The 12,036-nt window shown below is 46.8% G+C and overlaps 1 protein-coding gene and 1 non-coding gene across 2 annotated transcripts; both read right to left on the minus strand.

Annotated features, from left to right (window-relative positions):
• Positions 1 to 1,448: 1,448 nt before the first annotated feature.
• On the minus strand, positions 1,449 to 1,520 carry Trnah-gug (transfer RNA histidin (anticodon GUG)). Its single transcript has one exon. It is a non-coding gene; the product is annotated as a tRNA-His (tRNA).
• A 920-nt stretch (positions 1,521 to 2,440) lies between these two features.
• LOC135392103 (chromobox protein homolog 2-like) lies at positions 2,441 to 8,397 on the minus strand. The gene is made up of 5 exons (XM_064622772.1): positions 8,101 to 8,397; positions 7,867 to 7,910; positions 7,649 to 7,714; positions 6,826 to 6,883; positions 2,441 to 4,339 (listed from the first exon to the last, which is right to left on the minus strand). Exons 1-5 carry the CDS (start codon positions 8,380 to 8,382, stop codon positions 3,083 to 3,085), a joined length of 1,707 nt encoding a protein of 568 aa, XP_064478842.1. The 5' UTR covers positions 8,383 to 8,397; the 3' UTR covers positions 2,441 to 3,082.
• Positions 8,398 to 12,036: the final 3,639 nt, after the last annotated feature.

Genomic DNA, 12,036 nt, shown 5'->3' on the forward strand with positions numbered 1-12,036 from the left:
CGAAAGTCGCTGGAGAGGCGTGTTAGCTTAGCTCAATTGGTAGAGCCTTGGACCGGCAATCCAGGAGATGTGGGTTCGATCCCTACAGCTGGCTAACCTTTTCAGTGACTTTCATCTTTCATCGTCAATCTTGAGACTCTATTGAGACCACGTGTCCGACGGCAAAACGGAAGCGCGCGGCTGACTAACCCCCCCCCCCCCCACACACACACATACACCTGTAGCACCTCCCAAAGATCTTACGACACCCAAAACACCTGCCAGCAGATACGGGTGCCGCGTGCACATACCCTAGGAGATTCCAAAACCCCACTAAGATGAAAGTCCCCGCTCTGCCATGAAGCAGTGAGTATAAGGAAGTCAGCCGGAAGCGCAATTAAAAACAGCAACGAGTAGCGAAAAGTGCAGGATGACACATGTGTCGAGCTAGTTTCTGGCAAATCATAAACCGAGATAATAATTTGAAAGAAATGAATCAAAAGAGGGAAGGCGGACGGCATCAGAACCCATGAGAACTCTTCCGTTCTTTCCGTCTTGGATGTGAAGAATGCGACACCGCTTTCTCTTTCTTAGGTGTTCTTTTCGTGGAACGGAATTCTTTTTTTTTTTTTTTTCCATCCCCTGCCTGACATAGCAAAACATCTCTATTTCTCGTGAGAGAGACGGAACCTCTCAGTCGACATCGGAACAGGCAGAAATTTGAAATAGAAAAAGCTCTCCCATCTATGTCGCCGGCCCCCTTCAGCACCCCATGCCTGAAAAAAGCCCACTATACGCGTTTACATTTCTTCCCTGGGATGGGGGGAACCCTTATTTCTCGGAAGTCTACCCATCCCCCTACGACATCTTCAGAAGGAGACTTCTTTATGGCGTTGCCCACCTGATTTGTCTGCGAATTTTGTTGTTTGTAATGCAGTATATAGTGTGAGAGCATTGTATGGTATTATAATACGGACAGTTCTTTTTTTTTTTTTTTGTATCTCAATATGTGAGACCCGTATTGGATTTAAAATGTGCTGCTCAAAGATGGGGACATCTGAGTTGTCACAGGTGTCAAAATGTCACATACGTGCGGGATTTCCAGCTCATATCAATCCAATCCGTCGTACCTCAAATCTGCGTTCCATTAGAAATAGGCTAGATGACAAAATTTTAGACCAGGTGCCATGCAAGTTATTGCAAGTAAAAAATATATATAAAAAACGGGGTGAATATGTTAATATCTGGCCAACGCGCAGATGAAACACTGATAAAAACTGCATTGCCACCAGCACAGAGCTGGCAGGGAGTCCTTTGCCATGGCTGGATGCCCCCCCCCCCCCCCCTAAATAAATTGTTTACACTTTGAGTACATTTTGACTCGTTGATTATTCTAGGCGTGGTCCCGAACACTTCCACTGCCACATTAAAGACAAAATATATTTCCATAACAAAAACGAAAAAAAAATTGCCGTGACCAGGATTCGAACCTGGGTTACTGCGGCCACAACGCAGGGTACTAACCACTATACGATCACGGCTACCCAGATGGGCGGATAGCCAACGCTTAAACATGTTTTTGAATGGAGGTTATGTATTCATGTAATTTCATTTTACACTTATGTCTTTTCTTTTCGAACCTTCAGAACTCACTTACCCTTCTAATCTTTTGGTACAAATCAGCAACAACAGTTATCATAGTTCTTGCGTTGTGTACTTGACACGCGTCTTTTTGAATTCAAACGAACCCTGTTCGCGGTCTTTCCGGACATTTTCTACACTCGTTCGGTGGTTAAGAAACAGGAGCTCAAGAAAGATATACTACTCCTAATTGATATTGAGATATAACAGTACAGCTTATAACCCTTTTTAACACTTCCAACTTTTATTAGCTTTTTCAGTTATACACATATTTACAAGCGGGACTGTTTGCAGAGGTCTCCCGGTTCTTTTTACCGTGACCTTTACATTCGACAGGATTTTACTAGCAGACGAACAAGTTTGCAGACAAGTTTTGAAATTCTCTCTCTAAACCCATGCAAAGCACACATCTCAATAACTTTCCTCAGCCCACTTTTTCAAATTCATATTTCGGAAAAAAAAAAAAAAAATGCTGAATAGACTCACCTTTATTGCACTGGCATAAAAATTAATTTTCCGATTTTACCTCGCCAAACATACCAACTCACAGATCCACCACAGTAGATTTCAGTCTCCTTTGACATGCAGATTACAAAGGGAGAGATTTTTGGAAAAATGTTCCGCTGCCTTCAGCCTCTGGGGTGAGTCTGTAGACAGAAATCAGTCCAGTCGTGTTCCGTTTGCCCAACTACTGAATCTCTCTCAAATCCATCTATATCCATCCATCTCAATCTATATCCATCAGACTATATCTTCTTAAGGATCCAACCACGGTGTGTCTTGCTCTCAGTGTCCACGCTCACCAGTAACACACAGCAAGTCGGTGTTTCAAAGCTCGTGTATTTCTGTAGATTTGCTTTTTTTTTTTTCCGTATCACATCATAGACCAGCTCTTTATGTACAATGTCAAATATTTCCTTTTCTTTTTTTTTTGTACCGTTTGACAATACCTACACAGCAAAATCAACTGCACTCAGATAACAAATTGAGAAAGTCGGCTATGTACAGCGTATACACAGAATCAGCTTGGAATGCCAGCCTATTTACAAGCATGTGAGTGCATAGTGGTCTGGTTCTCTCCAAACAAAAATAACCTCACGATTTGTCCCCCAAACAGTACTCTTCGAAAGTCGTCAGAATTCCTACGTCTATGACGAAAAAAAAAACAACTAAGCAACATATATTACTCAAACGCTACTAAAAAACCGATTCGGCACAGATTACTGTGCTCTAGGGAAATGTATAATGGTCTTAAATTAAATCGCAGGTAGGGAATGACACGCGCCGGGGAAAGGGGTAACAACAACAAAAAAAAAAGAGTTTCGACTTCCACGACCCAGATGGCGCTGCCCGAGATTGCCGTACGAAAATACACACTCATCCGTCGTGGCTCAAAATAGAACTCTCTCTCGCGCACGAGTCCACTCACTTCGATACTTAACTTAAACGTCGCGGGAAGCTTTCACTTGATGTCCTTGTGCGTGGGCTTCTCGTCGCCCCGATCTTTGAAAAACCCCGCCTGTGTCCGACACTCGCGAACTGTCACTGTGACGAGGTTGGCGGTAACGTCCGTGATGAATATCTGATCCACCACCGGACTCTGCTTCTGCCAGAAGTCCGGGATCACCGCCGTCAGCGAGACGTCTTCCGCGACCTCGTCCTTGTCCGCGAGTATCGTCTGTCCTTTCGCCGGCTGAAGGCCCGCCTGCTTCGTCGTCTCCGTCGTCTGCTCGCTCGGCACGACGTCGTTGCCGTTGTTGTTGCCGTCCTTTCCGTTCACGACCGGCGTCGACGTGGTGATCGGCGGCGGAGGCGGCTGCGACGGCGCCGTCGTCGCGGCGACCGCCACGCTCGGGTGCGCCGGCCTGGCAACCCTGCCCACCGTCTCTAGCCGCGCCGCCACGGGGGGCACTGCCAGGTGCGACCCCCCGTGGTGGCCGACATTAGATGAAAGGGGAGCAACGTTCGGCGGCCGAGGGGTTATTGGTTTGAACGACAGTCCCCCCGGCCTGGCTGGAGGCTTGGCCTGATTTGTTCCGTTCATGTACACCGGCATCTGCCCGGCAGATTGCTGGCCTTCCGAAGGCTTGTTTAGCTTTTGCACTTTGATCGCAGTCGGACCGGGGGCGACACCGGGCTTCGTCTGGGGAGGCTTTGCCGGGAGGTCCAGTTTCCGCTTCCCGGCCGAGGTCTCGACTTTCCGCGCCTCAACCTGCGGCGTCCGAACCGGCTCGCACGGCTTGCGGATCGAGTCGGTCAACGTTGCACTCTTGGCGTGCTTCTTCTCCTCTGGCTTGGGCACAACCGGCGACACCTTTTCCACTTTCTCGTGGTTGCCCGCAGCGACGGGCGACTTCACCCGCTGCAGCGTCTCCTCCTTCGTCGGCGCAGGTGGCGCCGGCGATGTTTCTTTAGGTTTTGGTTGCACTGTAGGTGGAGCTGGCGTCTTCTGCGTCGGCGGTGGAGACGGGAGCGGTGCGGGGACCGTCTTGGGCTTTGGGGATGCGGGACTGGGATCGTCTGCTGCCTGACTCGGTGGTGTGGGTGTGGGTGACGCATGACGCGGGCTTTGTGGCGGAGATCGTGCGGGTGTCGCCTGCGGCACGGGCGACTCCTTCGGCGACGACGCCTGGGTCACGCTCGACGTGTCGACGGTCAGGTCGTCCGAGCTGCCGGTCTTGTTGAGGTCTTGCTTGGCATCCTGGGCGTCTCCCACACTCTGCAAAAACAAACAAAAAATTTGTCTCATTTTGAACTCTGCGAAACGTTGGGGAGTGGGGCACACATTCTCACGACCAATCGTTTTGTCGGGAATATTCGGGGTCTAAAAAAAAAACGATTCCCAAATGCTGTGGAATGTTAGATGGACGTACATTATACTAACTAACAAAATTATATACAAATTAAGAACTTTACAAGCAGTTGTACAATGCAACAAAAGAAGGTGAATCTTGTGCTGCAGTGTTGCAGCGTTTGGAGAAGATGACAGCAGGTTGAAATAATACCGGGTGAAGAGTAGGTACAACTGATACCGATAACAAGATATGTAATTTCTGGGGCTGTTGCAAACAGTCAATAGAAAAGCGAAGGATCGCTAAAAAGCAAGCGATCTGGTAATTAGAATTCATATTACTAAAACCCTGTTTTTGACTGGTAAAAAATCTCTTTTACTGCAGCTCCTGTCCATGTTAGGGAGCATGTATATGTAGTTGAGTGCTTCTTTTCACTCATTAAATGCGTTACAATCAGTGCAATACGGTCTTCTGGCAAAACCACAAATGATCATGTTGTTAAGCTAATATTGGAGTTTACAAGATTACAGAAGCCAATTAGAAAGAGTTATGCACGAGCGCGATTGTATTCTAATATTTTACAGGTCATTAAATGTAGCAGGCCTGAAACCAGGTGTCCATGAAATCACTTTTTCCTATTGCTTTTTTCAAGTTTGTACTGTAAATGATCGCAAACAATACAATGCATATACATACTACTTCAATGGTCCCGAGCTCAGTCATAATTGTTTTAGAAGAAGAATAGTTTTAGTAATTTTTCTCTGACTCGTTTGATTTTTTTTTTCAATGTACCATTTGGAAAGGCTGCTTATATATTTCCCTCGGTGTGTCCAGTGAAATTTTTCAGTAATTAATTTTATAAACACCATCCGGGCACACTATAAATAGGGCCCTGTGTGTTTGGGTTTTACGTCTTTTGAAAATCGGGGAGTAATAATCGGGTTTTATTACAGGAGCCGTGAAACAGGGTAAAATCTGGCGATATTGGGTGGAAAAGAAGATTTTCGGGTGGAAAATAAAAGAAAAAAAGAAGCACTCCTCACACCTTGCCATGTTTGTTTTCGGGTTTTTTCAGGTTTTATCCCAAGACACAGGGCCCTAACTATAAATACGCTGCTCCTGTCCCCAGTATATATTTTTATTTCATTGTATTTTCTGTAATTACGGTACTGTATTTTCACGCGTATTAGCCGCGGCTTATGCGCGATTTTTTTTTTTCGCGGACGCTCTGCGGCTTATCTGATGGCTATTTTTCCCTGGTAAAATACCAGGGAAAAATAGCCATCAGATAAGCCGCAGAGCGTCCGCGAAAAAAATACCCCGGATTAAACGAAAGGGCCGACAGTGCCTCATGTTTTTCGGAGCAGGACCGCCCTGCCAGTGCACGAACAATACCGAACAGGGGCGGGTTCACATTCGAGTGGACTGACCTTCCGAACACATTCCCCCACGCACCTTTAACAAAAGGGGTGACAGTGATTAATGTCTTCTGGAACACCACTAACTCGTCAATCCACGAAAAACATGTAACACGGGCACAATCCGATTTTAGTAGAACACTAGAACTGGCCTCTTTCGTTATACATTATGCCGGCACCGGAATGTGGACCACAGGGTTTATGGTCTTCCCTACGGTCTCCTTTGTCGGCAGACCCACAGGAAGGGTTCAATGTACCTGACATCGGGGTAAAACGTGGTCAGCTAAGCGTCAGTTCTCATTTGACCAGAGCAGCAGCATTCGTGGACACGGGCATGGCAGTTAGAGGTGGGCCACAGCTCCAACGCGGAGGCACAGCTACGACAGCCGCTTCAAACTAAAGCCGTCGACGTCGCGGACCAGTACGGGAATAGGGCAGCTGGCAGGGAGTACGGCGTCGACGAGCGTTGAGCATTGATTTTGTTTGTGCATCACTGATTGAGCGCACAAAGCAGTCGCGTCGTATTACCCGCGGCTTATCTGCGAGTGCGGCTTATCTGCAAAAACATTTTCAAAACGTATCTAAAAACGAGTCCTGCGGCTTATCTGTGGTGCGGCTAATACGCGTGAAAATACGGTAATTTCTTCTCTCTGCAGCCATTGACAATGTAGTCTAAGGTCAATGCGGCCCACCACTCGATTCAAGTTTCAGGCCCCTGCTCTAGAGTATATGTTCTACTGAAAAGATTGTATTGTACTCGCGTTCCATTCTTTGTATTAAATGCGCAACGGGAAATATAACGGGGACTTGAACCACGATAAGCCGGTCACGCTATTCCTTTCAAGTGGCTTTGCATCGAATGTGCTTGAATTTGACAGCATAATTCATCGCTATGTTTCCATGTAGTGATTCAGATGTAAAACTTGCTGATGCCTTCAAAAAAGCATCACACACTGCCATAAAAAGAGCTACTGAATGTCATCACCCCAACTTACATGACTGCGTTCTTTCTTTGGCTTGGGTCCTCTCTTCCCTCCCCCCTGATCCTTTTGGCTGCGGGAAAGGATTTAATGAGAACAGAATGTTCACAAAGAGATACACAACAAAATGAGCAGTGGAAGTTTCAGTCAATACACTTAAAGGGGTCAGGACACTTTCATAGAAGCGGTTCGTTACATCGTGGGCGCATTGTACTGCATGCAGGAATACTGAGGAAAAAAGAATTTTTCTACTACGTGTCGTACTTTCGCAAGATCCGAGCCATCGAACACACTCTCGAGCATAGCGCAGACGTCACGGAGCACTCACTTTTTTTTTCAGGCAAATTGCACACATATCTGCGAAGACCTTGTACAACGATCAGACATCAAATTGTGACCTCCTATATCTGTTTGTCAATGAGTCAGCACGGAATTACCCGATAATCGATTAGAATACACTCGTTGGAATACAGTGCCGTGACCACGGTGTTCCGGAAGATAAAATCACCACGCGTAACTGAATGGGAACATAAGAAACGGCATAACACAAAATACTGTCAGTGTAAATTGATATTGACCACGTGTATCACCCTCCGCGAATGAACACTGGGACGACTGAACACCGCAGTACACAATGTGCAAAGTTTACGTTATGTGCGAGAAAAGCACCGTTGTTTACAAACCTCTTCCGTTTGGATTTCCTACGCTTGCCGAATACGCGCGCCATGTTTGCTGGCGTGTTCCCCCAATAAAGAAAAAAAAAAGTGAGAGAGAGGGCGAGAATAGCTACAAGGAAAGGGAAACGTGGAAGAGGGAAGACTGTGCTCGTAAAGCTCACCTCGTTTCGAAAGCTTCCAGCAACCGCACGTCCAGGATATTTTCCTCCGGTTCCCATGTGTTGTATCTGCGTGCGAGGGAGGCGATAAATAAGGACAACGAAAGTGATTTTGAATTTCGAAGCAGACGATGCATCGTCCAAAATAAATGGCAAGGGACGATGCCTGGAACAGGAGGGGGAAAGGGAGTTGTCTACGCAGCACAGCTAGGCCTACTCACTTGTGACTCCAGCCTCTCCACTTCACCAGATATTCGACGCGACCCTTCGGAGATGAGAAAAAGAACGATTAAATTAGCGTACGACATCGAAACATAGTGCGATGACAGCGGGATGCGGCGATTGCAGAGTGCGACGGTTGCCGCTAACTCACCGCTGTGTTCTGTTTTGGCTCGGTTTGTTTTTATCGCGCTGCAGCTGTTTTGCAAGCCAGAAAGGAAGAATCGGGCTCTTACCTTACGTATCCTTTTCTTCTGTATGCATTCGGCGGCAAACACACGCTCACCAACCGAAGACAATTCCATATTTTCGACTAGCACTCCTGTTCCCGTTCTGTGTTCTCCGGCCCGCTTTGTGGACGGCTCGGCCATCCCAGTATTCCCCGCGCGCTCTAGCGTGACGTCAACAGTGACGTTGAGCTCCCAAGTGAGAAGGTGGCGCCCTCCAGCGACGTGACGGGGAAGTAGTTGCGCAGCTTTTGCCCAGGCTTTTCCAGAATGATCGCGGGACTTGATCATAGTTACTCTTTGAAATGTTTAGTCCGTGTGTGCGCGTGGCGCGCGGAGAGATGTGATATGGAAACCGATGCTACCTTTGTCGCAGATGAAATCTCATTGTTGGAGTTGTACCCGACTGGGGAATAAATGATAATAATGGAAGTGATAAAGCGATTGCACGAAAGAAGTAAATAAGATTGGGCCCCACGCGTCGCTGCACACGCAATAATAATAATAATAATAATTTGGAGTAGATTTACGCCAAAGTTTGCAGGATTGCCGCAGATCTGTGCAGTAGAGTGTTCCGGAATAATCGAGAGGTGACGCGAAAACTGGAAACACGTCTAGGAACGTCCAGAATTGCAGATAAAACAAAAATGGCAAGATATAAACTACAGTACATGGCAGGTATCAAGTCGCTCCGCCAATCAAAACGCATGGCCGAGCTACGGCGGCATAATACGTGTCCCGCTGCCGTCTGCCATCGAATCAGAGGACGCGAGGCGCAGCAGCTGCAGCCTGTCTTCTGCGTTTCATATTTTTTTCATCGGCAGACGGACGGAACCGGTGTCTTGCGCGCTTTGTGTGGCGTTTTATTCGTCGTATTTTTGCCCCCGTCGTTCGAGGCAGATGGTGGTGGAAGTAGACGTGGTTTCCTTTTTTTTTTCTTCTTTTTTTTTCCCGCCAGTGGACGGGAGAGGGATCAGTTAGTATTTCGGCGATGCCGTTCGCCATCTGGCGAGTACGCGCACAAATGCTTCATATATGCAGACCATGTATCGGAACGCGCTGTTTTGTGCGAGGAAGGGCTCTCAGGAGGAGAGCTTTCGAGAAATAAGGGAGGGAAGTGGGGGAAAAGTTATGCTCAGCTTAATAGAGAGGTTTCGGGTGGTCGACCTAATCACTAAAGAGGCGAAAAAGCATGGAGGAGGGTGGCGCTGAGGGGAAGGGGGGGATGTCACGTGCCGTATTGACACGTTCCACGCGACCGCTCGCGGTGTCTGAAATATATATAGTGCAAGTTGTTTCTGAGAGCATTTTGGAAAGCCGTTATATCCTGTACATTGTGAGTCTGTGTGCGACTGTCACCCTATATTATCTTTTCTTTTTTTTTTCTTTTTTTTTATGTGTGTGTAGGAGGCGTGATTTTTTTTGGGGGGGGGGGGATTCATGCGTGATTGCCATAGAATGTGTGCGTGGGAGTACTGGATATCCTGTTCGGTGTGAGCCCTTCACAGATGCAGTACATAAACAGCTCCCTTGACTGTTTGCAACGCAGGAAGGAAGTATATGATAGCGGTGGAACGGCTTGATATGCCTGTCCGCAATATTGGCCTAAGCGAATTATTGTATTTTATTGAAGAGTATACAGACGAAAGTTTTAGTAGGCATGCATACCTTCCACGGTTTCTTCTCGGGACCGTGTCGTCTGCTAAGTGACTCCCGGCCGTTTGCGTCATTGCACGTGACACCACCCCTCTTTCTCCAAACGATCTTATAATTACAAGACGCGCTGCCAGTACCACCTGCCTATGCGTCAATCTCTCAGTCCTTAGCCTATTATGCGACGCTTCTGCGAGCCAGAACGTGTCAGCTGCCCTTTGTTGTTGCCGCATTGCCGCCGTTGTCACGTGGGATATGCTAAGCCTACTTCCTTGTAAGTTGGAAATGGACTTCTATGCTGAGAAGGGAAGGGAGGGAAAGAAAGGAAACTGCGGGAAGGAAAGGAAAAAAATTCCGTTCCGGGCTGACCGAACGAGAGCAAGAAATGCCTTCAAACAGAAACCGAAACTAAAAAAAAAAAACAAGTGTAAACAAGTGTAAACAACGAAATGGTTGCTGTCGTGCTGCTTCTTAGTTCATGCGAAAGTAAAACAACAAATGTGGTTTTTTTTGTCGAAATTACCCGTTTTACCTGGATTCCAATCAAAATACCGGGGAATGGTCGGGTTTTGCGCGAAAATCTCCCTGCATACATTGCCAAGGACCTCTTCAGTTTGTTCCTATACAAGACTTTATGCAGCGACACACAGAAGACATTCTTACGGTCTAGACATCGACCAATTGGCCTTGACGGGCTGATGCCCTCCCGACCGTCTGCACCGTAATTATTGATTTGTTTGTTCGATGTCTTATGGCCCGTATGAATGGAGCTGTAAATCATATACCGAATACGAACGAGCGGCTTTCGAACCGCGTCTGTTGTGCCGTAATTTCCTTTCGGATATGCATACAGTAGCCTTGTTTTCAATGGGTCAGTCGGCGAACACCTGCTCTTCGCAGAACGTTCGCGAATAAGTACGTGCACGCGGCAAGTACAGCTAGGTGATATTCGAAATAAAGAGTTGAAAGTAATGACGACTGATAAACTGTGGTAAATGAGTGACGTACGCTACAGTATGTGAATGTAATTTCCGGTCAGTTCCGGTTCTGACTGACGCTATCAATCGGACCCACCGAAGCTGGTAGCACACGTTAGTTATAGTAGTTTCAACTATAAAGATATGTAATTATCCTCTCTTTACGATATGCAGTGCATGCTATCATCGCTTTGTATACGGCCCGTTCTCCATAAGTATACTTAGACCCTGAAGTTTTCGGGTTTTATTTTTTTCCAAATTCGGGGGGTAAAATTCAGGTCAATCACTATATGTAAAAAATTCATGCAAATTCGGGCGGAAGAATTACTATCAGACTGAATTTGGGGATAAATCGGGCTCTATTGTCGAACAAACGTTCGTTGTACAGCCTATCCAGAGTATCAGACGTTGAGATCAACCGTGTATTTTGTGAAAAATTAGTATGTCATTGCCGTGAGGTGCCTAGCTTAGGTGCAGTTTTGCGGGTAGAAATCGGGTTTAACCCTAAACCGGTGAACCTCGATTCGGGGTGCAAATTCGGGGGAAAATCGGGTTTAACCCTAAAACTTCAGGGTCTAAGTATACTTAGTATAGCTGGACTCTCCGTAATGGTGGTATATACCTCACCGAGGAATATTTCGAAAATGAAGCACGCCGCAGGTATGATCAGCAAATATAACTGCACGTTCGTGGGCAATATTTAAGTACTACATGTTGGATATGAAACCGATATCTGCAACGAACTCACCGAAGCCAGAAGTGTTGAGATGGTTTATGCACTGACGACAGCGCCACTCATCGTCGGCGTGAACGCGGAAGTGACGTCATATCGAGCGAGTTCTTATTTGGGTCAGGCTTATTTCCCTTTATCATTCGATAGATCGCAGTATGTTCGATTTTGAATTGAAAGAGAGTGTGAGAGAGAAAAGAGATTGTGGCGTGCGGCTGGTGCAGAAAATACGAGTGGGTTCGAATCCAATCACCTTGTCTTTGGTTTTTGGCGCACTCTAAAAATATAACTTCATCACATGGCACGCTGGGCGTCAACCAGTGCCACGAATGTTAGGGTTATCGCTTCTGTGATTCAAAGAGAGCCAGGGGGCGTACGCCTTTTTTATGTCAATTATCGTACATCCAAACTGACACAAAAAGGCGTACGCCCCCCCTCTCTAATCGAATTAGAAGCGATAATCCTGTGATTCGTGGCACTGTTTTCAGAGTGCAGACATTCCTAGTCGAATGTCAGCACAGTTCCCCAATGACGTCCGCGACACAAGACACACATACCAACCCCGTTTCTCGGATTCCTCCTTGC

The sequence above is a fragment of the Ornithodoros turicata genome, chromosome 4 (assembly GCF_037126465.1).
Source record: "Ornithodoros turicata isolate Travis chromosome 4, ASM3712646v1, whole genome shotgun sequence".
NCBI lineage: Eukaryota > Metazoa > Arthropoda > Arachnida > Ixodida > Argasidae > Ornithodoros > Ornithodoros turicata.

Excerpts from the sequence above, each read along its gene's own strand:
- LOC135392103 (XM_064622772.1), bottom strand. The coding sequence starts at position 8,382 with ATGATCAAGTCCCGCGATCATTCTGGAAAAGCCTGGGCAAAAGCTGCG. Across the intron at positions 7,715-7,866 it reads TGGAGAGGCTGGAGTCACAA|ATACAACACATGGGAACCGG; the intron begins GTGAGTAGGCCT and ends CCTCGCACGCAG. Across the intron at positions 6,884-7,648 it reads CTGGAAGCTTTCGAAACGAG|CCAAAAGGATCAGGGGGGAG; the intron begins GTGAGCTTTACG and ends CCTTTCCCGCAG.